General features: G+C 55.9%; 4 protein-coding genes across 17 annotated transcripts in view; 3 read left to right on the top strand and 1 right to left on the bottom strand.

Annotated features, from left to right (window-relative positions):
* Positions 1-5,732, top strand: part of IP6K1 (inositol hexakisphosphate kinase 1) — a 65,417-nt gene extending 59,685 nt beyond the window's left edge. For all 4 annotated transcript variants that reach the window (XM_077858864.1, XM_077858865.1, XM_077858866.1 and 1 more), the window contains 2 exons: positions 1,773-1,948; positions 2,311-5,732. In XM_077858864.1, coding sequence (XP_077714990.1) covers positions 1,773-1,948; positions 2,311-2,844 — 710 coding nt within the window. In that variant the 3' untranslated portion in view covers positions 2,845-5,732. The remainder of the gene's footprint in view (positions 1-1,772; positions 1,949-2,310) is intronic.
* Positions 5,733-6,039: 307 nt separating this feature from the next.
* On the top strand, positions 6,040-8,579 carry GMPPB (GDP-mannose pyrophosphorylase B). Its single transcript, XM_077858868.1, has 10 exons — positions 6,040-6,197; positions 6,328-6,461; positions 6,586-6,666; positions 6,759-6,807; positions 6,977-7,119; positions 7,331-7,489; positions 7,573-7,651; positions 7,726-7,853; positions 7,940-8,122; positions 8,205-8,579. Exons 2-10 carry the CDS (start codon positions 6,333-6,335, stop codon positions 8,334-8,336), a joined length of 1,083 nt encoding a protein of 360 aa, XP_077714994.1. The 5' UTR covers positions 6,040-6,197; positions 6,328-6,332; the 3' UTR covers positions 8,337-8,579.
* Positions 8,549-27,384, bottom strand: part of RNF123 (ring finger protein 123) — a 30,660-nt gene continuing 11,824 nt past the window's right edge. For 4 of the 11 annotated variants that reach the window (XM_077858843.1, XM_077858842.1, XM_077858849.1 and 1 more), the window contains exons 18-37: positions 27,166-27,227; positions 26,912-26,983; positions 26,574-26,694; positions 25,844-25,945; positions 24,619-24,725; positions 24,176-24,374; positions 23,716-23,861; positions 23,428-23,511; positions 22,545-22,652; positions 16,795-16,972; positions 15,857-15,931; positions 15,618-15,705; positions 15,438-15,525; positions 15,240-15,336; positions 13,804-13,943; positions 13,509-13,697; positions 13,340-13,415; positions 13,021-13,105; positions 9,188-9,565; positions 8,549-9,059 (exon numbers count right to left, since the gene is read on the bottom strand). In XM_077858843.1, the coding sequence (XP_077714969.1) occupies positions 8,888-9,059; positions 9,188-9,565; positions 13,021-13,105; positions 13,340-13,415; positions 13,509-13,697; positions 13,804-13,943; positions 15,240-15,336; positions 15,438-15,525; positions 15,618-15,705; positions 15,857-15,931; positions 16,795-16,972; positions 22,545-22,652; positions 23,428-23,511; positions 23,716-23,861; positions 24,176-24,374; positions 24,619-24,725; positions 25,844-25,945; positions 26,574-26,694; positions 26,912-26,983; positions 27,166-27,227 (2,567 nt within the window). In that variant the 3' untranslated portion in view covers positions 8,549-8,887. Of the gene's footprint in view, positions 9,060-9,183; positions 9,566-13,020; positions 13,106-13,339; positions 13,416-13,508; positions 13,698-13,803; positions 13,944-15,239; positions 15,337-15,437; positions 15,526-15,617; positions 15,706-15,856; positions 15,932-16,794; positions 16,973-22,544; positions 22,653-23,427; positions 23,512-23,715; positions 23,862-24,175; positions 24,375-24,618; positions 24,726-25,843; positions 25,946-26,573; positions 26,695-26,911; positions 26,984-27,165; positions 27,228-27,384 lie in introns of those variants that run through there. The other 7 variants (XM_077858848.1, XM_077858847.1, XM_077858845.1 and 4 more) reach the window with 7 other exon arrangements.
* On the top strand, positions 8,670-12,677 carry AMIGO3 (adhesion molecule with Ig like domain 3). The gene has a single exon (XM_077858863.1). The coding sequence runs from the start codon at positions 10,161-10,163 to the stop codon at positions 11,685-11,687; it is 1,527 nt and encodes a 508-aa protein (XP_077714989.1). The 5' UTR covers positions 8,670-10,160; the 3' UTR covers positions 11,688-12,677.

Genomic DNA, 27,384 nt, shown 5'->3' on the forward strand with positions numbered 1-27,384 from the left:
GTACGCATGTGCACACATATGCTTCTCCTCTCCCAAAAGGTAATTATTACAAAGTGATATGTGGTTTTTTTGTTTGTTTGTTTGTTTGTTTGTTTGTTTAAGATAAACACCATACCGGAACAACTATAATAAATAGTCTTTAAGATGGTAAAAGTAAAAAGTATTATAAAATGGGAATTCTGATGATTATTTAGTGTTTGAAGCAGTAGACTGTAAATAACTAATACTTACCGAGAAACTGAGGGGAAATGTGCTGAGCCCTGTTTGTTTACTCAGTTTTCATAACAGTCTTTTGAGGAAGTGCTAAAGATGCCCATTTATAGATGAGATGGAAGCACGAGAGGGTTATGTGTTTTGCCCATGCCCATGAGTGGCCAAAGCAGGATTCAGGGACCTGTGCTCTCAGGCACTATGCAATGTTTCTGCAGCCTTTTTTAAGTTCTATTGCCACTTGTTTTTATAAGTTGTAGCAGGTGATGAAATTAAGTAAAGGCTAAATGTAATGGTTTTCTGTAAGTTATTCTTTAAAGAATTAGGCAGTGTTGATATGTGCATCATCAAGTGATGCCAAGTATTTTACCATCCAAGATCAGGGAATTGCTTCCTGGACCCCCAATATGGAATTGAGGTCCAGGTTGTGGGTCCTGATGACTTTTGACAGAAAAGCCTATACCTTTATCTGAGGTGGTTGCAGATACGTAGTAAGGGATAAGTTTAAATATATAGTCCACTGGTTTGAAGTTTAGTCAGAAAATGGCATGATAGAAATTTAAATCCACTTTTTTTTAAGATTACTATTCGAGAATGTTAAACCTGATCTCTCATGTTTGTAGTAGTGCTGCAAAGATGTCTTCCTTATTTCTTTTTGGGCTTGGGTGGGGTATGACGTGAGTATGGCCTCGGTTTACTAATGGTGCCAGAGATGTATGTGAACCTGCAGATCTTTAGTTTGTGTATGCCTATAGGACAGAATAAAATAGAATAAATACAAATAATGACATCAGCAGATTTGGTATATACATCTCATGGAAAAGTTTTTTAGCCATAAAAAGGAATGAAATTTTGTCACATGCTACATACAAATTGTCTAAAATTTGAAAACTTTTTTTTTAAAGATTTTATTTATTTATTCATGACACACACACACACTCACACACACACACACACACACAGAGACAGAGACATAGGCAGAGGGAGGAACAGGCTCCATGCAGGGAGCCCAACGTGGGACTCGATCCTAGGTCTCCAGGATCAGGCCCTGGGCTGAAGGCGGCACTGAACCGCTGAGCCACCCGGGCTGCCCTGAAGACATTTTGATAAGTGAAACAGCCAGACAGAAAAGGACAAACATGAAGTGTCTAGAATAGTCCTATTCATAGAGACAGAAACTAGAATGGTAGTTACTGGGGTTAGGGGGCATGAAGAGGAATGGGCGTTAATGTGAGGTGGGTACAGTTTCTAGTTCTTGTGGAAGATGAAAAAGTTCTGGAGATGGATGGTAATGGTGGTTGCACAGTGATGTGAATGTACTTAATGCCACTAAACTGTACAGTTAAAAATAGTTAAAATCATACATTTTATGTATATTTTGCTACAATAAAAATTTTTTTGAAAAGAATTACTAAGTTGTGTGAAATCTACAATTGAGAGTTTGTGAGGTGAATACAGATTACATTAGAAGAGAATGCCCCTTTTCTAGAAAAGCTTGGTCGTGGTTTCCTGACTGGGGCTGATGGTGAATGTGGCTGTTACTCTCCTTGACCATGGCCCAGAGTTCCTCTTGCTTGAGAACGTAGTGCACCACTTCAAGTACCCCTGTGTGCTGGACCTGAAGATGGGCACCCGGCAGCATGGTGATGATGCATCAGCTGAGAAAGCAGCCCGGCAGATGAGGAAGTGTGAGCAGAGTACGTCAGCTACACTGGGTGTCAGGGTCTGTGGCATGCAGGTGAGTTGCCCCTGGTGAGAGCCTCGCTGCTGCTGCCCATGTATTTTGGGTGGCACATGTACCTGCCTGCTCCCCATGCCAGGTGTCCTCCGGGCCCACGGTGGTCTAGAATCTCCTCCAAGAGGGTGAGTCCCCCACAGGGTGCTGAGTGTGTCCTTATAGGTATGTTCCCTAAGCCCTCTTGGCCTTACCTGGTTCCCTTAGTATGGGCTCCAGATACAGAGCCTCTGTGAGAGCCTGCTGCCTTGACATTGGGATGAGTAAAGCTCGTCAGGAGTACTTTCCAGACAGTGCCTGCCCAGGGCACTCTAAGGTCATCAGACCTCCCTGGTGCTCACCTGCTCTGTCTCCTGGGCTTTCAGGTGTACCAGCTGGACACAGGGCATTACCTCTGCAGGAACAAGTACTATGGCCGTGGGCTCTCCACTGAAGGCTTCCGCAACGCCCTCTATCAGTACCTGCACAACGGTCTGGACCTGAGGCGTGACCTTTTTGAGCCCATCCTGAGCAAACTGCGGGGCCTGAAAGCTGTGCTGGAGCGGCAAGCCTCCTACCGCTTCTACTCCAGCTCCCTGCTGGTCATCTACGATGGCAGGGAGTGCCGGGCAGAGTCCTTCCTGGATCGCCGGGCCGAGATGCGTCTCAAGCACCTGGATACAGGGCTCCCTGAGGGGGCGCCGCCCTGTGGCCCTAGCACCAGCCCTAATAGCACCAGCCCTGAGGCCGGCCCCTCCTCTCCACCCAAGGTGGATGTCCGCATGATCGACTTTGCACACAGCACATTCAAGGGCTTCCGGGATGACCCCACCGTGCATGACGGGCCGGATCGAGGCTATGTGTTTGGCCTAGAGAACCTCATCAGCATCATGGAACAGATGCGGGACGAGAACCAGTAGGCCCAGCCCTGGGCCCCCCAAACCCCTTCCTCTCCACCCGCAGGCAGGGACCATTGCTCTGACTGAACTTGCCGTGAGGACACACAGACTTGCTTTTAAAGGGTTATATTTCTCTTTGGTGTAAACTAAAAGAAATGTTTTTAGCTGTAGCCTGGAATCCATATATATAAAGTGAAGGAGGGCACAACACACATCCTCTCAGCCAGGCTCCTATAGCTCTACAGCTCTGACTGCTGTGTCCAGGCTGACTTAGGAAGGAAGAAGTGCCCCTGGTGGATAGGCTTGGCAGCAGGGACAGGGTGCCCTTGGACAATGGTTTTTCTTGCCTAGGTCTTTGGGGTCTGTGGCTGTAGGGCCCTGCTGGTTTTATGGTGAAGCACTGGGCTGGTGCAGTCCCTCCTTTCCCCTGTGTTCACTCATCTCTTGTTCCTTACTGATAGAGGATTGGGTGACCATCTGTTGGGGGTCTTTCTAATCTGGTGGTGTGGGCATCAGCCTGCTCTTTAACAGATGCACCCAGGGTACCACAGGGCTAATTGCACATAGCTGGACCTGTCCTTATCGGTTCTGATCTTGGCATGAGGCTAGATTCATGAAGCTGGGCTGAAGTCAACTTATGGCGGAGGGCAGGCCCTGGGATCCCCAGGCACTCTTTGGCACTTGAACCTGCTCCTCTTCCTGCCTGCACACCCCAGCCAGCCTTTCTTACCAAGATCCCTTGCCTGGGGAGGCCACTCCTTGCCCCACTGAAGGGATCTCTGCTCTATTTGCCGAGGAGAGTCAATGTCCCAGCAGGCTTCAAGGCCTCTGGTGGCTCTGGCCTAGACAGTATTTGCAGTTCTTGTGCTTGGGTGGGAGTCTTCTTCCTCTAGCTTGGGCAGCTGTGCTGCTGCTGGATGGGCTGCCCTTCTCAGGGCTCAAGGGCTGTGGTCTGCTCAGGGTGTCACCTTTTCCCAGGCTAAGCTCAAAGCAGCAGCCCGTTGTAAGGAGCTTGTGAGGGAGAGCTTTAAACTTGTCTGCTCAGAGGGACATTGTTTGGGCCTTGGGTGCAGGTGCCCATATTCTGCTGATGAGTTTTGTCTTACCAGCCCTGGGATCCATCAGTCTGTCCATTTGTCCATCTGTCAGCCCTGTCTCTTGGGATCTTTTTCCTGGGCTGTAGCTTTGTTCTTTAGTAAATATTGATTTTCGTCATGCTTTCCTCAGCAAAGTATTTCTTCCCCCATCTCAGAGGTGAGCTTTTGCCCCTGTGCCTGTTGTCAGCAGGTGCTACCTTTTTTACAAAGAACTGGTAGCAAATGAATTGCAGGATGTATTTCCCTGCTGGTCCAGCACCTTCTCTGTGAGCCTGGTGTGTAGCCCTGCTCAGTGCTGACAATGGTACAGTGAAGGCCCAAGGGGTGACCTTTTTGTGACCTGGCACAGAGACCAGGAGGTAACACTGCACTCACTTAGCAACATTGCCAAGGTTAGTGCCCTCACCTCTGAGCCTAGGGCCACTGTCATTGTCACTTTTGGCATGTCCTTGTTTGGGCATTAAAGGTAAGCATGCTGCCTGCATATGAGAGGCCTTAACTGGTGGACTACTTCCCTAGTCCTTAGAGATGCAGACTCACACATTTTAAATGGGCTCCTGGATGGATCCCTGCCCCGCCTCTGTCTTGGTCCTCTGATCCTGGTGCCAGTGGTGGGCAGGTTCCCATTCCTTGGGGCACAGAGAGGGACAGCTTGCCTGGTTCTGGTTAGTAACGACCATCTTTCCTGTACCATTCTGTGGCTTCAGCCATAGGGGTATTAGCTCTTCATTAGTGTAGACTGTCATTTCCTGGCAGGGCAGAGGCTAAGACAGAGTTCGGGGCCACTTGGGACCCCCTTTAGTTGAACCTCTCCAGCCTGGGGATGTGCTGTGCCTCCTGAGTTCCTATATTTTGGGAGCAGATGCTGCCCCGTTCTGCTCTTCATAGTGAGAGAGGCTATACCAACTATCTTCAGTGTTTTCCTGGCACTAAAAAGAGCAGAAGGGCCTGGGATTTGCTGCTGTTCCATCAGGGTAGGACCCCTCTTTTCAGCACTTTTGACTCTTGGGAGACCCAGCTCTGTTATCTGGTGGGTGGTGGGCATGTGTGTACACCCATCCTCTCCGCCTCTACTCTTTCTCCCTGTTCCTTGCCAGAGAGCTCTGTCCCCGCCAGGCCCTGCCTTCCCAAAACCCCAACTTGGGACCAAAGTGCAACGCGGGATCACGGGTTGGGGTGCTCAAGTGACCCCTCTCTATAGTGCTTCCCTGGGCCAAGTCAACACCAGCCCCCTGGGCTAGGGGGGGTGGGACCGGCGGTGCTTAACGAGGAAGGGGACCAGTGTGGCAACTTGCCAGGGACCCCACCCCTCCCTCACATTGGGGCCTGTGCACTGGGTGTGGGGGTTTCCCCAGGGGCCAAAGGCCTGGGCTAGTTCTGTAGCCGCTGCTCACTCCGCGCACATCTTGCCACGTGCACGCCCCCTAGATAGATTGCTTGGAACTTTAAAGCTGTTTAATTTGGTTTAGTTTTTGCCGATTTAAAGAAATGTTTTAATGAGGAAAAAAAATTGGGAGCACCCTGGGAAGGACCTGGTTCCTTTACTTCTCGGGAAACTGTGAGGCCTCGCCTCTAGGAATCGCTCTCTGCTCTACTTTCCTGGAAGCTGCCTAAACGTGCCCACGCGGCCCGAGGCCTGCGCCCCTTCCACTCTGCGGCCCGGGCTGGGCCAGCTGCGTCTCTTCGGGACCGTGCGTGCGGGGGACGGGTGCTCGGGCCTTGGGCCGGGCCGCCCCTTTCTGTACACCTAGCGCTGCCCGCCCAGCTTGTGTCTGAGGTTGTGTATGTCAAAAATAAAGCCGCAGAAACTGAGGTGCGTCCGCGTCATTGCTGTCCCGCGGCTTCCAGGAAACAGGCTCCCCTCGCCCCCTCGGCCGGTCCCGTGAGCCGACGCCCCGGGGCGCGGCCGGAAGCGGCCGTGAGGCGTCGGACCCCGGCGCCCGTCGGGGAGGAAGCCTCGCCCTTGGCGCCAGTTCCGCCTTTGGATCAGCCAATGGGCAGCTGACCCGCGGGCCCGGGTCCCGGTCCCCATGGCAGCCCGGCGCGCTAGGGCGCTCATTGGCTACGTCTGTCGCAGCGCCGTGCCTCAGCGCTCCGACGTCGGCGTCCGTGCCACGTAAACGGCAGCCGATTGGCCGGCTCGGGCACACGTCACCGCCCGCCCTAGGTCCGGCCTGAGTTCGGGGCCAGCAGCCCTCCGTCCGGCGTCGCGTCCTGCTGTCGCTGCCGTGGGCCGGCGTCACGGCGGACTGAGCCCCCAAGGCAGAGCCAGAGTGGGTCAGTCTGGCAGGCGAAGGGCGCGGGGCCGGGCACGGCTGCGGGAGTGCGCGGCAGGGCTCGACAGGGGCTTGGCCGGCCGGGCCGCGGGCGCCGCCGACCCCGGGACTCACTCTCTGGCCGCCCGCAGGCGCGATGAAGGCGCTGATCTTGGTGGGCGGCTATGGGACGCGTCTGCGGCCGCTTACGCTGAGCATCCCGAAGCCGCTGGTGGATTTCTGCAATAAGCCCATCTTGCTGCACCAAGTGGAGGCGCTGGCCGCGGTAAGACCGGGGTCGTGTCGCGGTGGGACCTGGCAGGACGAGGGACGGCTAGCGCTTGGGGGTCGCGGACGCCCATGCCTTCTGACTGAGCCCTTCTGTCGGGCGGCGCTGTTTTGTCCAACAGGCAGGCGTGGACCACGTGATTCTGGCCGTGAGCTACATGTCTCAGATGCTGGAGAAGGAAATGAAGGCGCAGGAGCAGAGGGTGAGGCTCGGACTTTAACCTTTTTCTTTGCTCCCCGCGCGCAACCATCCACCCTGGCGGGAGGAACCTGACAGGCGGCTTCTCCCTTCCAGCTGGGAATCCGAATCTCCATGTCTCATGAAGAAGAGCCTCTGGGGACAGGTCAGTAAAGAAATGTCCCTTGGGGAGGGTTTAGGGCCCGGGAAAGGTCAGACCCAGCCTGGATGGGGTCTGCTGAGCCTGGATCCAGGGGCTCATACCTCCTCCCCCCTGTCCCCCAGACCCCCGCCCTCCATCACCGGGAGGATGGTGATCTGTACTTCTCTCCTAGCCGGGCCCCTGGCACTTGCCCGTGACTTGTTGTCTGAGACTGCAGACCCTTTCTTCGTTCTCAACAGTGATGTGATCTGCGATTTCCCCTTCCAGGCCATGGTGCAGTTCCACCGGCACCATGGCCAGGAGGGCTCCATCCTGGTAAGAGGACCAGGTCTTTGTTCTTGGATGCTCGTGTACCCTATGCCCAGCCTCTCCCACTCTCCAGTCTTTCCCTGTTCCTTGTGTTGTGGCTGCAGAGCTCTGCAGTATGTGTCTTTAAGCATTGAGGCACAGCCCCTGAGATTTAGGACAGTATGCATATGAAGGCTCAGGAGCAACTGCAATGGGCCTGAAGTCCCCCTCCACTCAGGTGACCAAAGTGGAGGAACCCTCTAAGTATGGTGTGGTGGTATGTGAGGCTGACACAGGCCGCATTCACCGGTTCGTGGAGAAGCCGCAGGTGTTTGTGTCCAACAAGATCAACGCAGGAATGTACATCCTGAACCCTACAGTGCTGCGGCGTATCCAGGTGTGTAGAAGCCAGCTGCTGGGTAGGCTGCGGTAGGGCAGGCCCCCACCACGACCTTGCTCACAAGCTGCCCACTCCCACAGCTGCAGCCTACGTCCATTGAGAAGGAGATCTTCCCTGTCATGGCCAAGGAGGGGCAGCTGTATGCCATGGAGCTACAGGGTGAGGCAGGGAGGCTACAGGCTAGGGGTGTGGTGTGGCTGGGCTGAGTCTCCTGATGCATTTCCTCCCAACAGGCTTCTGGATGGATATAGGGCAACCCAAGGATTTCCTCACCGGCATGTGCCTTTTTCTACAGTCCCTGCGACAGAAGCAACCTGAGCAACTGTGCTCAGGCCCTGGCATTGTGGGCAACGTACTGGTGGTGAGGCCCCTGCCCATCCCATCATGACCCCCTTTCTCATACATGGGAGACAGATGGCTCACTTGTATTTTCCCCACCATCCTTAGGACCCAAGTGCCCGCATTGGTCAGAACTGCAGCATCGGCCCCAACGTGAGCCTGGGGCCTGGTGTGGTGGTGGAGGATGGCGTGTGCATCCGACGGTGCACAGTACTTCGAGATGCCCATATCCGATCCCACTCCTGGCTCGAGTCCTGCATTGTGGGCTGGCGCTGCCGCGTGGGCCAGTGGGTAAGCCTATGGGCTGGGCCAGATGAGGAGAGGGGCAGGGAATGTGCCCGCCTCACTGACCAGGCCTGCCCCCTCCCTCGAGGTACGCATGGAGAACGTGACGGTGCTGGGTGAAGATGTCATCGTTAACGACGAGCTCTACCTCAACGGGGCCAGTGTGCTGCCCCACAAGTCTATCGGCGAGTCAGTACCAGAGCCTCGCATCATCATGTGAGGGGATTCCATGAGGCTGGCTGAGTCCCCATTTCCCCAGTGGGGAGCCCTGGCGTGACACATCAGAGGCCCTGGACTTGCCCTTTATCTGGGAGGACCAGAAAAGGCTGGAGCTGTTGGGACACCTGCCCTCTCCTATGGACAGAATCTGGCAGGATCCTCGCTGGGCGTACCCCACAAAGCCCACTCCCTCAAGAAGGGCCGGGCCAGGGCTGTATGGAATAATAATTTAATGCTCACTGTGGCCCTGGCTGAAAGTCAAGCTCAGGCACGATGAGGACATGGCTGGGCTCCCACCAATGAGGTTACACTCAGGGAGGGTGGATATGGCGGGGGCGGGGGGAGGGTCCACGGGGAACAGGGCAAGAGGAGCTCATAAATAGGGCCCAACCTGGGTCTGAGTTCAGGGGTGGAGGCTGCTGCCATGTGGGCTAGGCAGCTGAGGAAGTGGTACTTGCACCAGCTGCCTTGTCCCAGTCCTCTACAGACACGATGGTGGCTTTGCAGAAGAAGCAATCCTTGTTGTTCATCAGGTGCTGGTTGATGCAGGCTCTACAACAGGGGAGGGCAGGAGGAGGAGGAGGGTCTGTGTATCCATGCCACTTCCCTAGCCCGCTGCACCCATGGGGCCCACTTACTTGCAGGACTTATGGCCACAGGGCTGGAACACAGCAGAAATGGGGTGAGCATAGCAGATGGGGCAGAGGTCCTCCTCGCTGGTGGGCTGCAGGGAGCAGAGTGCAGGGTGGGCTGGGGTTGGATGCTCAGACCGACCATGCCTATGTAGTGTGCACAGTTATGCCAACATGTATGTGGGTGGTGTACACCTGGTTGCTGTGGCCCCCCACTCACCAGGGAGGCTGCTGCTGCCTGGGCAGATGCAGAGGTGAGGTGTGCCAGCATCTGTTCCACCTGGGCCAACTCCTCAAGGCTGATGTAATCTGTGTCTGGAGTGGGGGTGGGTAGCAGGTGTCAGACCCACCTAGAACCCAGTGCCTCTTAAGTACCACAATTTGAGAATTTGCTCTTCTTGAGACTCCTGATCTATCCCAGTCCCAAATCCCTGATCCATCCCTGGTCCACTCACAGCTCTGCAGGGAGAAGCGCTTCCGGTCAGGGGCAGGAAGGGCAGTGCCAGGGGCAGGGGGCTCTGACTGCCCCAGGAGATAACATATAGAGCGGAGCTGGAAGCAGGGATCAGCAAGGAGCACTGATGTGGCTCTCTCTGTCCTAGGTGGGAGAGGGGGCAAGGGTAGTCAGAAAGCAGTACCTGTTGGAGGGCAGGGGGGGTGGTGGGACAACCCAGTCCACCTCCCTATTTTTCACATGTCCCTCATTCTAGATTCCAGTAAGAACCCATACATCCTGGGTGCCAATTTAGGGGGGTGACCAGCAGATAGTGAAAGTCCACCTACACCCTAATTACCCTAATAAACACTAACCCAAAGACAGCAAATAAAGAACATCACTAGCAGCTTAAAGGAATGCCTCCCAGGTTTCCCCTCCTGTTCCAGGGGACATGGGCACCGGGCGACGGACTCGCGCCCCCCCTGGCGGTCACGCATGAACCTTGGTTGTTGGGGGACCCGCCCCGCCCCCCTCCAACAGGAGCCAATAGAGGCTGAGGCCCCGCCCTCCCCCGAGAGAGTATTTAGAAGCTGACCAGGGAAGCACCGGGTGAGCTGGGGAATCCAGAGGAGAGAGTGCTGAGTACGGCACGGCCCCGGGAGCCGGGGCTGTCGGCGTGCGGGGTGGAGCACGCAGCCAGCAGAAGTGGGTGAGTCCCGGAGCTGCGCCGTCCCACCCACCTCTGGCAGTCACCACCATGGCCTGGCTGGTGCTGCTGGGCGCCCTACTGTGCATGTCGCGCGTCGGGGTGGGCAGCCTAGGCACAGAGGGCTTCCTGCCCTCCATGCCCCATAACTGCCCCTACAAATGTGTGTGCGCCGCCGACCTACTGAGCTGTGCGGGCCTGGGGCTGCAGGACGTGCCGGCTGCACTGCCGGCTGCCGCCGCAGACCTTGACCTGAGCCACAACGCACTCCAGCGCCTGCGCCCCGGCTGGCTGGCGCCCCTCTCCCGGCTGCGCGCCCTGCGCCTAGGCCACAACGAGCTGGATGTGCTAGGTCGCGGAGTCTTCACCAACGCCAGCGCCCTGCGGCTGCTCGATTTATCATCTAACGCGCTGCGGGCGCTGGGACGCCACGACCTCGACGGGCTGGGGGCGCTCGAGAGGCTGCTGCTGTTCAATAACCGCCTGGCGCACTTGGATGTGCACGCCTTCCGAGGCCTGGGCGCGCTCAGCCGTCTCTACCTGGGTTGCAATGAACTCTCATCCTTCTCTTTCGACCACCTACACGGGCTGGGCACCACCCACCTCCGTACTCTGGACCTGTCCTCCAACCGCCTGGGCCGCATCCCCGTGGCCCACCTGGCTGCCCTGCCAGCCTTTCTCAAGAACGGCCTTTACCTGCACAACAACCCCCTGCCCTGTGACTGCCGCCTCTACCACCTGCTGCGGCGCTGGCAACAGCGGGGCCTCAGTGCTGTGAGCGACTTCGCCCGAGAATACATGTGCCTGGCCTTCAAGGTGCCTGCGTCCCGAGTGCGCTTCTTTGAGCACAGCCGTATCTTCCAGAACTGCTCAACTGCCCTGGCTCGGGGCCTAGAGCGGCCCGAAGAGCAGCTGCATGTGCAGATGGGTCGGTCCCTGACACTGCGCTGCAACACCAGCGCCCCAGCTGTCCGCGTCGCCTGGGTGTCACCGCAGCATGAGCTGCTTGTGGCACCAGGATCCCAAGACGGCAGTATCTCGGTGCTGGCTGACGGCAGCCTGGCCATCAGCAACGTGCAGCCGCAGCATGAGGGGGTCTTTGTGTGTCTGGCCAGCGGGCCCCGCCTGCATCATAACCAGACGCATGAGTACAATGTGAGCGTGCACTTCCCGCACCCTGAGCCTGAGGCTTTCAACACGGGCTTCACCACCCTGTTGGGCTGCGCCGTGGGCCTGGTGCTCGTGCTGCTCTACTTGTTTGCGCCGCCCTGCCCCGGCTGCCGCCGCTGCTACCGCCGCACCTGCCGCTGTCGCTGCTGGCCCCGGGCACCAAGCCCCCTCCGGGAGCTGAGCGCACAGTCCTCGGTGCTCAGCACCACCCCGCCGGATGTGCCCAGCCGCAAGGCCAGTGTCCACAAGCATGTGGTCTTTCTGGAGCCGGGCAGGAGGGGCCTCAATGGGCGCGTGCAGCTGGCAGTGGCTGAGGACTTTGATCTCTACAATCCCGTGGGCCTGCAGCTCAAAGCTGGCTCTGAGTCGGCCAGTTCCACAGGCTCTGAGGGTCTGGTGATGACCTAAGCTGCCCTGGGCTCAGGAGCCAGGCCACCGACTGCCCGCTGCTTGCCCTGCTCCCTGCTGCCTCCCGGACAGCTGTCAGATGCTAGTCGGGAGTGCTGGGCTTGGTCTTCCAGCCTCCTGTGTGGCCTCAGCCTCAACTACAGCAGCCTTACTCATAATACAAGGGCCGGGCTCCCCACCCTCTCTACTGCTCCGCTCTAACACAGGCCGAAGGGCGCTAGGCTCTAGCAGGACCTGCTGCTACCCAAATGTCCCACAAGGACTAGAACTGGGGCCATCTAGAAGAGCCCTTGCAGTAGAGCCCCAGGTACACCCTTAGGGGCCAAGGCAGCTATCAAGCAGTAGTGGTGAAGAATTGAAGAATAACCATCTTCCCCTTCCCAATGTGACAGGAAGAGAGTGGGCCCACAAGGAAAGAGGAAGAGAGCTCTAAAGAAGACCTAGGCCCCCACCCAGGGTAGGAGGAGGAAGCATGCACCAACATCTAACCTGCATCAAGCTACACAACTCCATGCAGTCTGGTGGGCAGACAGAAAGCAGGCAAGGCTCCTCAAGGGACATCCCCCCTAGGGGCGCCTGGCCTGAGCCCCAGTCAGAGCAGTCCTATCTCTGGTCAGCGGCATCCACAGGCCACTCTGAGAACAGGGCCTCTTCCATAGGCTCACAAGATAGCAGTTAAGGCCTGTCCCTCAGCTTTTTAGCAGTAAAAATCCTGCTGAGCAGGGCCAAGATGGGAGGGCTGAGCCGGAACTCAGTGTCCCTGGAGGGTAGAAGCCTCTTAAGGGCTGGCACTGGTCTCGGCCTAATGGCTGAGGCAGTGCCCTGGTCTCATATGCATCTTATCACCCACAGCAGGGAGGCAGGGAAGAAGGATCTGAGAACCCCTCTTTGTGGGTGCTGAGCTGGGGGCTCCTACAAGCATCCTGGATCCAGTTGTCATGGAGTTCCTTAATAAAAGTGGTACATGCTCATTTCCGGAGCCTTCGCAAACACAGTAGTAGTGTGTGTCCTCAGCCTCTGATCCCATCCTGTACAGGATAGCACCCCACCCTTGCCTGTGGCATAACCACAAGCCAGTGGCTCTGACCATGGTGCTGGGACATCCTGCTCTGATGGCGTCCCTGATTGTCCTACTCAGAGCCACTGACTGCTGTTGCCACCTAGTTAGGCAATTTGTACCTCACTACCTCCCCCACCCCACCACACCTCACCCCACCTCAAACACCTAATACTGAGGTTCATTGTAGAGATGAAGAAACAGCTGTAGGGCGCCCTGGCCAGCCTACTCCCATCAGCACACTAGCTCCCCTGGGCCCAGGTGCCTAACACTCACCCTGAGGCTGGACCATGCACCAGAAGCCGCACCAGGATGCCCGTCACAGCCACAAGAATGGGGTAGTGGTCCACGCTCTCCAGGCCTAAGGGGAAAGGTGGGAGGGGAAGAGCTACCCACATGCTCCAACTACAGGGGACCTGGGTCTGCCGGGCTAGCACCAGCTTCCCTCCCCATCGTCCTCCCCTTAGAAGGGCGAGCTAAGGCTGAGGGTGCTAAGCTGGCCTGTCTTGATGCAGATTGGACAATGAGGCATCACTGCTCCTAGCAGAGGAACCAAGGCCTGTGATATGTTGGGTGCAGGGCACTAGGTCCTCACCAGGCAGTCGCAGGGTGACCACACGGTCAAACAGGTTCCTCTCAGCCGTCACCCGGTTCAGCACCTGGTTCAGCAGCTGTAAGGGCAGGAGCCCGTTGGTGGGTGGATGGGTGGGCTCACCACCAGGGCATTCCCAGGGGTCCCCCCTACCCTGCCCAGATGGACACACCTGTGCAAGACGCCGCAGCAGCATCTCAGAGGTAGGCCGGGACCAGTCAAGGAAGATCTCAGGCACCAGCGTGATGGTCATCTCCAGGACACGCAGCAGGCTGACTGAGAGGTCAAAGCAGGTGGCACACACCTTGAGCTGCCGACTATCCACAAAGTTCCGCTCTAGGCGCTCAGCAGCCTGTTGGATCTGAGCCACCAATGGGTGGGTGGGCAGCAGTCAGTGGCCTGGCCACAATTCCAATTGTGCCTGGTCCACTGTAGCGCCCCAGCCCACACGACCCACCATGACCCACCTCCTGGATCATGCCAATGAACTCCGAGAAGGCCCAGTTGAGCTGGTTGAGGACACTGTTGAGGAAGCTGGGTGCCACGTCGGGACCCTCCCGCAGCAGGTCTGCCATGTGCTGCTGAAGCAGGGTGGAGGGGCAGGGCTCTGCAGGGGCATGAGGAGGTAGCTTTGGGAACTCCAGTCTGAGGCTCCTGCCTACACCTCTGTCCTCATTTGTTGGGCCATTGGTGTAAGGACAAAAAGATGGCTCCCTGAGGATGCTCAGGTCACGAAGGCAGGAGGACAGGGTACAGCACTGTCTGAGGTTTAGGGCTAAATCCGTCCATCTACTGGGCAAGCCACAGGCTGAAGTCATTCCCAGCCCCAACTATCCCTTAGGCCCTAGCATCCTCCCAGTGAGTTCTCAGCTACATGCCCTTCAGGGAGGGTGAGACCCAGACAGGGTGACCCAGACTTCGACTCATATCGAAGTCAGTGTCCCTAAGACCTACTCTTTGAGCCCTGCTGTCCTCTACTCTCCTCTGCTGCCCTTGGCCTGGCCTTGGCATATGGCCGAGGTGGTGGGTGCCAAGTCTGGTCTGATAAGGAGCAGTAACCAGAGCCCTTAGCTGCAGCTGGGCTGGACACCCCCCACCCCCGCCCCACCCCATGCAAATCAATAGTTCCTACAGCAGCAGGACAAGTATCTGATCCCACTGCCATTCTCCATCTGCAGCTCAGTTCCACCTGCGGGCACAACCAAAAAAAGTGGCGAGGACTGATGCATGACTTTGCACAAGGCAATCAGCCTCTGGGGACTCCTTCATGCAGAAACCCTGCCCACGAGGGCAGACACACACCCGTGGGCCAAGGAAAGCCAAACCACCATGTAAGGTGAGCACAGCGTGTGGCAGGCAGACTGCAAGCTGGACAACCCCAGACCTGGCCTAGGTGAAGGTTCACAGGGCTCTGCTGGGCCATGGCCCCTGGAGAGAGCAAAGCCTCCGCTCCCAACCAAATGCCCCTTCCTCTTGGAAGCCCCATGGGCACCCTCTTGGGCCTGGACATCCCCTAGTTTGTGCCACTGCCTTGACTCAAGTATCCAAGTTCTGGCACCAGCAGATGGCAATGAAGGGGGAGAAGGATATGGTGCTGGGACTAGGCTGGAGGTCACGGAGCTCGTTCAGAGTCCTAACTCTGTGTCAGTTGCCAGCAGCCTGGGAAGATGCTGCCTCTTTTCCCTGTGACCCAGCAGAGCATTCAGGCCCAAAGGGTACATGTGGGACTAGGGAGCAAGGGAGAGGAGGAGCAGAGTATCCCTAGATTGACAGGAAGCCAAGAAATGGAAACCCCAGGGGGCAGAGTTGGGGCCCAGCATGAGTACAGGAGAGAGGCTGAGAGAAGGGAGAAGAATCCTAGAGGACCCAAGAACAGGAGGCCAGGGCCCCCCAGTTGCCCAACCTGGCCACTCACTCTGGAGGCTGGGCAAGTTGGCATCCTCAGGTTTGGTTTTCAGCAGGTGTGGCAGCCGTGTGTAGCGGTACCCGAACCCACAGCCCTGTGACGGGGAGGGGGGTGGTCAATGGGGGTCAGTGGGACAGGACAGCCCTTCCCTTCCCTTCAGCCCGCCACAGCCAACTCCCCTCCAGCCAGGCTTACCCTCCAGAGCCGCACCAGGATCCAGTTGGTCTGGGCCCAGGGCCGCTGCTCATAGGGAGCCAGGAGGCTCCTCACCATGGCCACACGCCTGCAAGGGCAAGGGGTGGTGGGCAAGGAGTGAGGCCGGGCATGGTGTCGTGCCAGGCAGAGCACGCACCTCCCTGCCTGACCCGCACTCACTGCTCCTCAGGGATCCGCTCCACGGCTCGCAGGGAGTGTGGGTAGCACACGTAGCTGGCCAGGGCCTGCATCAGTGAGTCACGGATGTCTGTCGGGACAGGCCGTGCCTCAGCAGGTACCCGGCATGAGCCCGAGTCCCCATGCCTCAAGCCCACCCAGCTGGCATTCTGAGAAGAAAACAGCCATCCAGAGGCGCCATCCCACCCCCATCCCCCCGAGCCCTCTGTATGGCCCCTCACCAGTGCCCACAATGCGTGTGTCCGCAAAGTGTTTGGCAAGGATGGCAGCCAGGCGGGTCAGGGTCTCTTCGTAGCCTGCAGGATGGGGTAGTAGGAGTGCTTGGCCAGGAGCTGGGGCTCCAGGATCAGGCACATCCCTTGGCAGGGTGAGTGGGCTTGGGCAGCGGGCTCCAGAGCTGACTCCAAGAGCCAGTCATCCAGGGACTTCAGGCATGGCATTCACTGACTGTGACAGGCCATCGCACAGACTCACTGTGGGGGAGGCCAGGTCCTGCAAGAGTTCCTGACTGGGCTCAAGCCCATCTCAGCACACCCTCGATGGCTCAGCAGTCAAAGCCCCTTGGGCACCCACGGCTCCGCCTCTGAGGACAAAGCCTGCACCTAGGCCTGGGGCGGGACAGGGGACAGGCCAGGGGCCCGAGAGCCCGCAGCCTGATCCAGACAATGACCACCAAGCCCAGCCTGAAATCAGCAGTCTGTGAGAAGCCCAAGCTCCTGTCTACGGCCTCCACAGAGCACCACCCCCATTGTGATCTGCAAAGGAGCACAAGCCAGGCTGCCGGGGGCTGACACATCCTGAGGCCAGGAGGCCAGGGCCAGGGCCATCAGGTGAGGCTGGCCGGCTCCCAGGCCACAGCGGCACCAAGAAGAAAGTGAAAGCTGGAGGGGCCTCCATCCCACACTCCATTTTGTCTCCTTCCTTCCCAGCACCAGGGAGGAGCTGTTGGCTCTGTGGCTGCTGGTACCAGGGCAAGACCCTCCATGGTGTGGGGCTTTTGCAAACACTTGTCTAATACAGGGCCCAGGAGAGCAGGAGCTGCCTCCCCTCCTCCCTCCATGGATGTGTGCTACTGGGCCATGAGGGCTCAGAACAGGGCTGCTAGGGCTCACACCAATGGCCCCCTTTTGGCCCCCTCTGGCCTGAATGGCCTTGTCACCTGGGAGCTCCTCCATGCTGTGCACGGGGCCAAAGTAATTCTTGAGAGCGCTGTAGCTGTTGATGGCCACACTCAAGTAGAACTCAGGCATGAAAGCAAAGAGAGAACCCGTGCGGTCCCCATGCTCGATGGTCCGCAGGCAGACGCGCAGCAGCCAGTATATGTCTAGCATCTTCTCCTGCAGGAGATACAAATGGGTGCTGCTGGGCTGTTCGTGGAAAGGGTCACAGGAGGCATGGCTTGGCCTGGGGCTTGGGAAAGACTTCCTTGTTCCTCAGTGGGAGCAGTGGCTCAGATAGGCCAGTAACGTGCTCAGCAGGCAAGAGGGTGCACTGTGCCTAGAGAGGCCAACACCCCAGCATAGGCCAGAATTCCTGCTCGCGTTTTTAACGGTACAGGTTTTAGGGGTGCCTGGGTGGCTCAGTTGGTTAAGCATCTGACTTTTGATATCTTCTCAGGTCATGATCTCAGGGTCTTGAGATGGAGCCCCAAGTCGGGCTCTGCGCTGGGCGTGGAGCCTGCTTAGGATTCTCGCTCCCTCTCCCTCTGCCCCTCCCCCTGCCTCTCTCTCCTTCCCTTTCTAAAATAAAGAAAGAAAGGAAAAGAACGAACAAAAGGTAGGTAGGTATGTAGGTAGAGGTTTTAAGTGAGAAGGTGCTGTGTGCCAGAGTCTGGGTTGGAACACTGCCCAGGGCAAAAGGAGCTACAGGGACAAGTGGGGACAGGACAGTGAAGAAGCTACCTAGCCTACTCTAGGTCCAGGACAGCAGACAGGAGACAGGGTGGCCAGAAATGGGGAGGTCCTGATGGCCGTGGGGACAAGGGGCTGCTTGCACCAAGCCTGGAGCCCACATTTCTGGGAGTGATGGAACCTTCACAAAAGTCAGCAGTACTGGAGAAGCAGGCCGGGTCCAGGGCGGAGGGGATGTGGCTGAGGACCACACACAGTACGGGGTGCCTAAAAATGCCCCCAAAGAGGAGGTATTGAGGAAGCAGGTCTAGAGCTCAAAGCAGAAGACGGTGGGAAGATAGAAGGTAGAGTGACTACTGGTGGAACAGAGACCATAGAAAGCAAACAACCTGCCAAAGACCCTGTTCCCCATGGTATGGTTCCCACATGGTCTGTGCCCAGGAGGGGTCACCAACCAGGCCCCGGCACAGACCCAGAGCACCCACATTTCTTAGAGCCAGAGCATCTGGACCTGACTCCAGCTCTGATTTGTCCTCAAACCTGAGAACCCAAGAAGATATAAGCAGGTATCAGAGGGTGGGCCCGACCCAGAAGGCCTGCTGGGAACCTACTGCCACAGAAGGCCAGAGAAGACTAAGTCTGAGGAAGAGGGGGTGTTGTGTGTGGCACCAGTGTACCCAAGGACCACTGTAATGGGTGAGGATGTTTCTGCAAAAGGGGCGGGGATTGTGAGAGACCTTGCAAGACTATTTCAGAGTAGTGGAGGAGCCTGTGCTGGGCCAAGAGGGAAGGGAAAATGAGGTAGCTAAGACATAGAGAAGGAAGGAGGGAGTTGTTGCTGTAGGCAGTTGTAGAGTAAAGGACAGGTATCACGGGTGTTTCTCTTTACTAATGGGAGAAAGTGAATGGGAAGGAGGCAGGAGTGTGAGCACTGAAGATGGAGCAGAAAACAGTTCAACATAATAAGGGCTATAGCCCACAATGAACGTCACACGAAATAGTGAAAAACTAAAAGCGTTTTCTTTCCGATTAGGAACAAGACAAGGATGCCTGCTTTTGCTACTTTTACTCAACATAGTACTGGAAGTCTTGGCTAGAACAATTAGGCAACAAAAAGAAATAAAGACCATCCAAATTAGATAGGAAGGAGTAAAATTATCTTTACTGACAGATAACATGATCTTATATGTAGAAAACCCTCAAGACTCCACACACATACACACACACACACAAAAAAAAAACTGTTAGAATAAATGAATTCAGGAAATATGCAGGGCACAAAATCAACACACAAAAGTCAGTTTTGTTTTAAGATTTATTTATTTGATAAAGAATGCATGCAGAGGGTAAGGACAGAGGGAGAGGGAGAGAGAGTCTTAAGCGGACTGTGCTGAGCATAGAGCCAGACGCAGGGTTCAACCTCACAACCCTGAGATCATGACCTGAGCTGAAACCAAGAGTCAGGTGTTTAACCAATGGCCACAACCCAGGCGCCCCATCAGTTGTGTTTCTATGCACTAGCAATGAACAATCCAAAAAGGAAATCAAGATTAGCATAAAAAAGTAAAATCAAGGTATACATCTAATCAAGAAGGTGAAAGATGTGTACACTGAAAACTATAAAATGTTGCTGAAAAAAATTTTTAACGACACAAGTAAATGGAAAGACAACCCATGTTCATGGACTGGAAGACTTAATATTGTTAAGGTAACAATACTACCCAAAGCAAATTACAGATTTAATGCAATTACTAACAAAACTCCAATAGTATTTTTTGCAGAAATAGAAAAAAATCTATCCTAAAATTCATATGGAGTCTCAAGGGGCCCAAATAGCCAAAATAATTCCGAAATAAAACAAAGCTGGAGATCTCCTACTTCCTGATTTCAAAACTTACTGCAAAGCTACAATTATCAAGACAGTGTGGTATTGGCATAAAGATGGACATACAGATCAATGGAATAGTACAGAGAGCTCAGAAATAAACCCTCACATATACGAGCAAAGGATTTTTGACAAGATGTCAAGACCATTCAATGGGGAAAGGACAGTCATTTCAATAAATAAGGGAGAGAGAGAACAGGATCTCCACATGCAAAAGAATGGTGGTCTACTACCTCACATCTTTTACAAAAATTAACTCAAAATGGATCAAATATCCAAACTTACAAGCTAAAACTATAAAACTCTTAGAAGAAAACATGTGAAGAGGACTTCATGACCTCAAATTTACCACCAACTTTTGGGCTATGACAACAAAAGCACAGGCAAAAGAGAAAGAACAGATAAGTTGGACTTCATCAAAATGAAAACTGTTCAACAAAGGTACCAACCACAGTGACAAGGCAAGCCACAAAATGGGAGAAAATATGTGTTAAGTCACAATCTGACAAGGGGCCAATATCCAATATCTAAAAATAATTCCTACGAATCAACAACAACAAACAATCCTATGAAAAACGGGCAAATACACTTAAACAAGACATACAAATGGCCAATAAGAACATGAAAAGGTACTCAATACCACTAATCAATAGGGAAATGCAAATCAAAAGCACAACGAGACACCACTTCACATTGATTAGAATGGCAACCACCAAAAAAAGAAAAAGGAAAAAACAGAGAGTAATAAGTGTTGGCAAGGATGGGAAAAACTGGAACTCTTGTGTCCTGCTGGTAGGAATGTAAAATGGTACAGTCACACTATGGTAGTTTCTCAAAAAATTAAAGATAGAATTACCATATTATCCAGGAATTCTGCTTCTGGATGTATACTCAGAATCTTGAAGAGGTATCTGTATATACCATGAACATAGAAGCACCATCAAGAGCGGTCAAAAAGTGGAAACAAATCAAATGTCCACTGATGGATGAATGGACAAACAAAATGTGGTATATACACACCACGGAATACTCAGCCCTAAAAAGGAAGGAAATCCTGATACATGCCACAGTATGGATGAAAGCCGTGAGGACATTATGCTCAGTGAAATAAACCAGCGACAGAGCAGGATGTTGTATGATTCCACTTATACGAGGTCCCCAGAGCAGTCAAATTTGTAGAGTCAGAAAACAGAATGGTGGGTGCTGGAGACTGAGGCAAGGAGGGAAACGCGGGGGTAGGGGGTTCAGGTTCAGTTTAGGAAGACAAAGGGTTCTGGAGGCTGGCTGCATGACAACAGGAATATACTTAACACAACTGAACTATACATTTAAAATGATTAAGATTGGGATCCCTGGGTGGCGCAGCGGTTTGGCGCCTGCCTTTGGCCCAGGGCGCGATCCTGGAGACCCAGGATCGAATCCCACATCAGGCTCCCGGTGCATGGAGCCTGCTTCTCCCTCTGCCTGTGTCTCTGCCTCTCTCTCTCTCTCTCTGTGACTATCATAAATAAATAAAAATTAAAAATAAATAAATAAATAAATAAATAAATAAATAAATAAATAAATAAAATGATTAAGATGGGCAGCCCGGGTGGCCCAGCGGCTTAGCGCCACCTTCACCCCAGGGCGTGATCCTGGAGACCCGGATCGGTCCTGCATCGGGCTCCCTGCATGGAGCCTGCTTCTCCCTCTGCCTGTGTCTCTGCCTCTCTCTCTCTCTCTCTCTCTCTCTCGCTCTCTATAATAAAATCTTAAAAAAAATGGTTAAGATGAGAACATTTTTTTTAAAGATTAATTTATTAAAAAAAAAGATTTATTTATTTATTCAGAGACAGAGAGAGAGAGGCAGAGACACAGGCAGAGGGAGAAGCAGGCTCCATGCAGGGAGCCCGACACGGGACTCGATCCCGGGTCTCCAAGATCACACCCCGGGCTGCAGGCGGCGCTAAACTGCTGCGCCACCAGGGCTGCCCTTAAGATGAGAAATTTTATGTTCTATATATTTTATCATAATTTAAGGGAAAGGAAAAGAAGGTACAGAGATGGTAGGGCAAGGTTCCTAAGAAGATGGTGCTGGAGGGGTGGCTAAGATTGCCTATGCCACAGGGCACCTGGGTGGCTCAGTCAGTTAAGTGTCTGCCTTTGGCTCAGGTCATGATCTTAGAGTACTGAGATTGAGCCCCGCATTGGGCTCCCTGCTCAGCGGGGAACCTGCTTCTCCCTCTCCCTCTGCAGCATCCCCTGCTTATGCTCTCTTTATCTCTCTCTTAAATAAATATATAATCTTTTAAAACTTTTTTTTTTAAAAAGATTGCCTAGGCCAGCGGCTAGCCATGAAATCCCCATCAGGGGAAGAGAGGAAGCTCCCTAACCATGATCACCTCCATGGGGCTGGAGGCAAGGTGGTGTGTGGCAAGAGAGAAAGGAGGGGTAACAGGTGGAGGGATGGTATGTAGAGGTGTGGACAAGGGCTTTGATCATCCAGTTACGGGGGAAGGGGATGCCTCAGAAGGCAGACAGACGCCCTGACATGGGCACTCACTAGCTGGGGAGGGATGCCAGGACAGTAGGAAGAAGTAACAAGTCTGGAGGATTTGGGACCTGGGGGTCAAAGCATGGTCAGAGAGTACATCACCTTTCAGTTTACTACTCAAGGCTGATGGCCCTGGGAGAGCAGACACTCGTCCTCCTGGGTCATGACAGAGTGTCCCTAACAACAGGATGCACCTGACAGACTCCAGGCTCTGTGTACATATTATTGAATCCATGAGTAAATGAATGACAATGTAGGAAACAAGGCTGTAGCTCAAAGGAGGGAGGGAAGTCAGAGGGAAGCAGGTGCAAAGTGAGGGCAAGTGGGGCTCCGGGGAGCGCCCCTCCACCCCAGTGGGAAGGAAGGGGCAGGGGCAAAGGGAAGACAGGCAGAGACAGGCTGTGTTCCTCCAAGGGAGGATGTGAGCTGGAGGGGAACTGGGCTGCCTCCAATGGCACCTACTCAAGCTCACAGGGCAGGAGAGCTCCAGGGGAAGCAGCTTGGGGTATGGCACATAGGAGGAGCAGGGAGGGAGCACGTGAGGGCAGGGAGTCTCGGAGGGATGGCACAACCTGGCTCCATGTGACTAGTCAGGGAGCCTGGGAAGGCAGCAGCCACTGTCCAAGGCCACATCAACTCACCTGGGAGTAGACAGTAGCATGGACCCAGGCAAGCCGGCGACTCAGGTGGTCCAGCTTTTCGGAGAAAACCTTCTGACTCTTGGTCAACTCTGCAAGGATGTCCTTCCTCTGCCACCCAAGGGGAAAGGAGGACAGTCAGGCCACACCCACACCCACCCTGCCTGCCCCGGGTAGCCTGGTAGGGACCCCACCAGTGCCCAAAGCAGGCAGAGGGTTGGGCAGACACAGCTCCACTTGCCATCTCCTGCCTCTGACCCGCCCCCCCGCCCCCCTGCCCCAGCCCGGCAAGTCTGAGCAGGCCTCAGAGCAGGGCCTTGGTCATCTGCCCAGAATATGGAAGTGAGATGCAGCTGAGGCTCTGTGAGCCCCTGGCCAGGACACCCCAGGGACCAGAGCTCTAGAAGTTGCTCTCACCCTGGCCAAGCCTGGGCATTGCAGACCACTGGGGTCAGCCCGGGCCTGCCTGGCCCTACTCCCCAGGCCTGGAGAGCTATGGCAGAGGGGCTCCAGGGGGGTGGGGGAGTCAGGTCCTGCTTCCTGCTGACTCTGTAAGTGGCCGATGAAGCACTCAGGGTCGAATTCATAATTGATGAGGAAAGTGGGTGTGCGTCAGCACTTAGTGGGCAGGGGGCGGGGGCACCTTGGCACAGGCCGCAGCTGGCAATGGGGCTCAGGCCCCGTCCCGCCCTAGTGCCACCCCACTCTCACCGATGTGGCATAGTTGGGGGAGCAAGGACAGAATAACCACTGGGCAGCCCCCAGAAGCAGGGGCAGGGCAGTCCAGATTTCCTCTGTGGCCTTCCCGAGGAAGCCCGAGCTGGCTAACCACCTCCTCGTTAACAGCCCTCCTTCCCTGAAACCCATCTGCCCATCCAAGCCTTACCCGCTTAGGGCACCGGCGCAGCTTGTCCTCTGTGTCCCTTAGAGCCATGGCATACTCATTGACATCATCAGACACACCCACCATCTAGAGCATCAGACACCACATATCCAGCATGACCCTTGGGCACCTTACTCGCCCCCACTGCCCAAAACCAGGTCCGCCCCATGTGTTTCTGGCAGCACGTGACTCTGGCAACACAGTCACACACAGGCACTGGGCACACACGCACACACAAGCATCGTAATGCCCAGGACTACAGGATGTGCTCGTGGGCCACCAATGGGAGACCTTGCCCAGCTGCTGGTGAACGCTGAGATTATACATCATGACGGCGCCATCCAGGACTTCCAGCAGGGAATTCTCGGTGAGGGGCTGCTCTGGCTCCTCGGGAGGCCGCCCCAGCAGCAGGCCCTCGTTCCAGTGGCTGCCCTCAACTAGGAAGTGGGGGAAAGGCAGGGTCAGGGCTACGGGCTCTCCCCTAAATCTGTGGTGCCAGGATGGGCCTCAAGGTAGGAGAAAGGGCCCCTTCCCCCTCCCTGGGTCCAAGGAGGGCTGTGCAGGGAGAGCATGGGGGCGGGGGCGGGGCAGGGCCTGCAGCTCCAGGCCTATTTCTGCAACATTGATTTCTTCCCCTCAGAATGCACTTCCCATGTCCTTGAGACACTGCCAGGCCCCAGGACCAGGAGGGAATGGAGGTGCAGCCTGGCTGTGCCCAGGGACACCACGTTTAGCCTGGCCCGGCACCTACTGTCCTCACGAGTCCTCTGTTCGGCGCTCAGCGTGCGGACCTTCACTTTCTCCGAGGTGCTCAGAGGCCGCCGTGGGGTCATCAGGCTCACGGCCGCTGTGCTGAGGAAGCGGTTAGCTCGGCCCAGGGTTGGAGAACTGAGCCAGCTGGGCCGGGGCAGGGGCAGCACGCCCCCCATGGCCAGAGCCTGCGTGGGGCGCTGTGGAGGAGAGAGGAGGCCAGACGCCACTCAGCTCCCCGGGACTGGGGCCCCCGTAGGGCCCCCTAGGTTTGTGGGGCTGGGAAATGGAGGAATGTTTGTGCCTCCACCTACAGCAAAGAAACCTGCTTGGTGAGAAGCTCCTTGCCTGTGTGGAGAGGGAGGTGGCCCTGAGTGACACCCCTGCCCTTATGATAGAGGGACAGCCCAACACCAAGCCCCCTGCCTGCCCCTACTGCGGCACCTGGGCCGCAGCCGGGGCTGGCTCCTCATCCTCGTCCAGGTCATCCATGGTGGCAGCTTGGAGCTCCAGCGGGTCGATCAGGATGTTGGCCTTGGAGGCAAGGTCATCTGGGAGGAATGGCAGGAGGGGTCTCAGGCCAGCAGAAGGCCCAGGGGTCACAGTGGAACTGCCCAGGATGGCGAGAGTGCACTGCTGCCTGAGCAGATACCACCGCACCTTTCCCTGTGGGACTCTCGTTAGTCCACCCTGGCCATCACGGCACCCCGAGGCCCTCTGTCTCATACGACCTTCACGGCAGGACCATTCCCCATCACACCCTCTGTCAGTGCCTCTGCTTCCAGTGCCTGCACGCTCTCGGGGGGGCCCCCTGCCTCTCTGCGCCATCACTTCCTTCCCTTAGAACACAAGACCTAGGGCTGTTTAGGCAGCTGCTCGTCTCATCTTGCACACAGGCCTCACCACAGGCTTGTCTGCCCCACCTCTACATGGACAGCCGACCACAGCGTCCCTGCTGCCTCTGGCAGCCCCCTTCCTCATGGTGCCCTGGCCCCACGGCCTCCACAGTGAAGGGGCCCTTCCCTTCACCTCTACCTTCCCTCTACCTCCTTATTTGGCTCACGCATGCCATTCTTACACGCGCACCCCTGACTTCACTCCATTTCAAGAACCTCCCAAAGCTGCCTCTGCCCCTGGAGTGAGCCCACACCTGCTTTATGGCCCACAAGGCCCTCAGACTTCACCTGGGGGACTCCTTGGCCTCATTTCCCAACGCTCCCTGCTGGTGGCTTCTTCTCCAGCACAACCACAGCTTTCTATCCCCGGACCCTGGCCGGCTGGTGCTGGCATCCCTGCCTATGCATGCTCTGTGCTCACAGCCACTTATGCTCATCCCTGAAACCTACGCAGGCAGCACTTATGAACGTGCCCCTCCCACCCCTGTGACCTCACCAAAATCCTACAGTCACTCTTCTGCCAGCACTCATGCCTCTAATTCATTATGGGATTTCCAGACTTCCCCTGGGGTAGGTGCCCAGAGGGCAGAGATGGCTGGACCTAAGATCTGAGGCAGATGGGCATCTCCCTGCTGGAGCAGGTCAAGATACTCGGGCGCCCTCTGGTGGAGCTCGGAACTCACGGCAAAGCTGGCTGAGGGACGGCCTCTGGGCCCTCTAAGCCCCCTTCCAAGCCCCATTGCCCTGCCCACTGCCCACAGGTCTGAACGCACCTTTGAGGGTCTTCCGAAGGTGTGAGAGGAGGCCTCCCAGGCGCTGAAGGTCGAAGTAGTCTACCTTGCCATTATAGAAGACCTGGGGTGGGATGTAGGCCTCTGCAAGGAGGGGTCAGAGAGGCCAGGCCAGCAGTGAGCCAGGCAGGAAGACCTACTGAGAAGCCAGCCCTCTCTGTTGCTTAGCACAGAGGGGACCCATGGCCTCTGCCACCCACCCGCCCAGGCACACAACATGGCTTCCCCTCCCTCCACCATTTCAGGTCAGTGCCAGCGACTGCACGAGTTGGGATGAAGGGGGCATTCGGGCTGCAGTCACATTCAGAGAGGGCCCTGCCCCAGCCCTATGGATAACCTGTAATCCAGGGCAGATATAGTTCCCACTGGTCCTCAGGATCAGTGTTTGTCCCATACAAACACAGCCCCCAGCACCTCAGAGCCCATCCATAGTGTCCTCTACAAGGACTGCAGAGGACCGGACAGGCTGGGACTGAGGAGAAGAGCCTGGACTGGGCAGGAACTTGTGGGGACAGAGTGAATATGGGCTTGCCACTCCTCCAGTGTGGGGCCCCTGCTGCCCTCTGGAAAAGCCGCCCATAAGCAAGCGAGAACTCAACCGGACAGGAAGTCTGGGACAGCTCCATCCCCACCCCACCACCAGCTCTGCACTCTACACCATCACCCAGGGCAGCTCTGCCCAGCGTCTCTGATGAGGCCTGGCCCTACTCACCCTCACTGAAGGAGGCACGAGGATTTGAGGCCTTGTATTCATCCCAATAGTGGCGCAGGGCAGAGATCAGCCGGTGCAAGAAGCAGACCATGTACTCAGGGGGGCAGAGCATAGGCATGTTCTGCAGGCACAGGGTGCAGGACATGCATCTGTGTCAGCCCAGAGCCAGCCCACTCCTCATCCAAGGCCTGCCCCAGGATTCTGAGTTGAGCACCAAGAGCAGGGCAGCAGAGAAAGAGTGTGACGAGGCAGGGCCACAGCAGGATGAGGTACCAGAAAGTTGCAGACCTGGTGACACAGCCAGGAGTCCACAGTGGGCTGGCCTAGTGGACACTCACCCCCCGGCCACTGGCATTCTCCTGTAGAAACTTGCGGAACTTGGTCAGGAAGATGTATCTAGAAGCTTCACCCTTTGGGGGAATGAAAAATGAGGCTGTGAGGAGCTGGCCTCAGAGCAGACTAGCTCAGTACTGTGCCTCAGCCTGGGCCCCACCATGGGAACCCGAGCCAGTCCCTGCCCTTTGGGCCTGAGGGCCCAGTACCAGCACCCCTCCCTGACAGGGGCCCACACAGGATTCTGGGCACCACTCACCCCGTTATCATCTTTATTGTTCAGCAGCAGCTTCAGGATCTGGACCTGCAGTTCTTCCACCACTGGGGCAGGAAACAGGACCCTGAGCCCTCTTTGGGCAGGACCTTGCCCGCAGGCTCCCAGGGATGGGAGGGGAGGGCAGGTTTGGATTGGGGCTCCACTCCCAGGGTCCCACGGGCCCCATCTAGACAGGGTCGCTACCAGAAGCACCTCCCAGTA

This window comes from Canis aureus, chromosome 19, assembly GCF_053574225.1.
Source record: "Canis aureus isolate CA01 chromosome 19, VMU_Caureus_v.1.0, whole genome shotgun sequence".
In the NCBI taxonomy this organism is placed as follows: Eukaryota; Metazoa; Chordata; class Mammalia; order Carnivora; family Canidae; genus Canis; species Canis aureus.

Coding starts and splice junctions, on each gene's coding strand:
- GMPPB (XM_077858868.1), top strand. CDS start 6,333: ATGAAGGCGCTGATCTTGGTGGGCGGCTATGGGACGCGTCTGCGGCCG. Junction 7,652..7,725: donor GTATGCCATGGAGCTACAGG/GTGAGGCAGGGA, acceptor TCCTCCCAACAG/GCTTCTGGATGGATATAGGG. Junction 8,123..8,204: donor GCTGCCGCGTGGGCCAGTGG/GTAAGCCTATGG, acceptor CCCTCCCTCGAG/GTACGCATGGAGAACGTGAC.
- AMIGO3 (XM_077858863.1), top strand. CDS start 10,161: ATGGCCTGGCTGGTGCTGCTGGGCGCCCTACTGTGCATGTCGCGCGTC.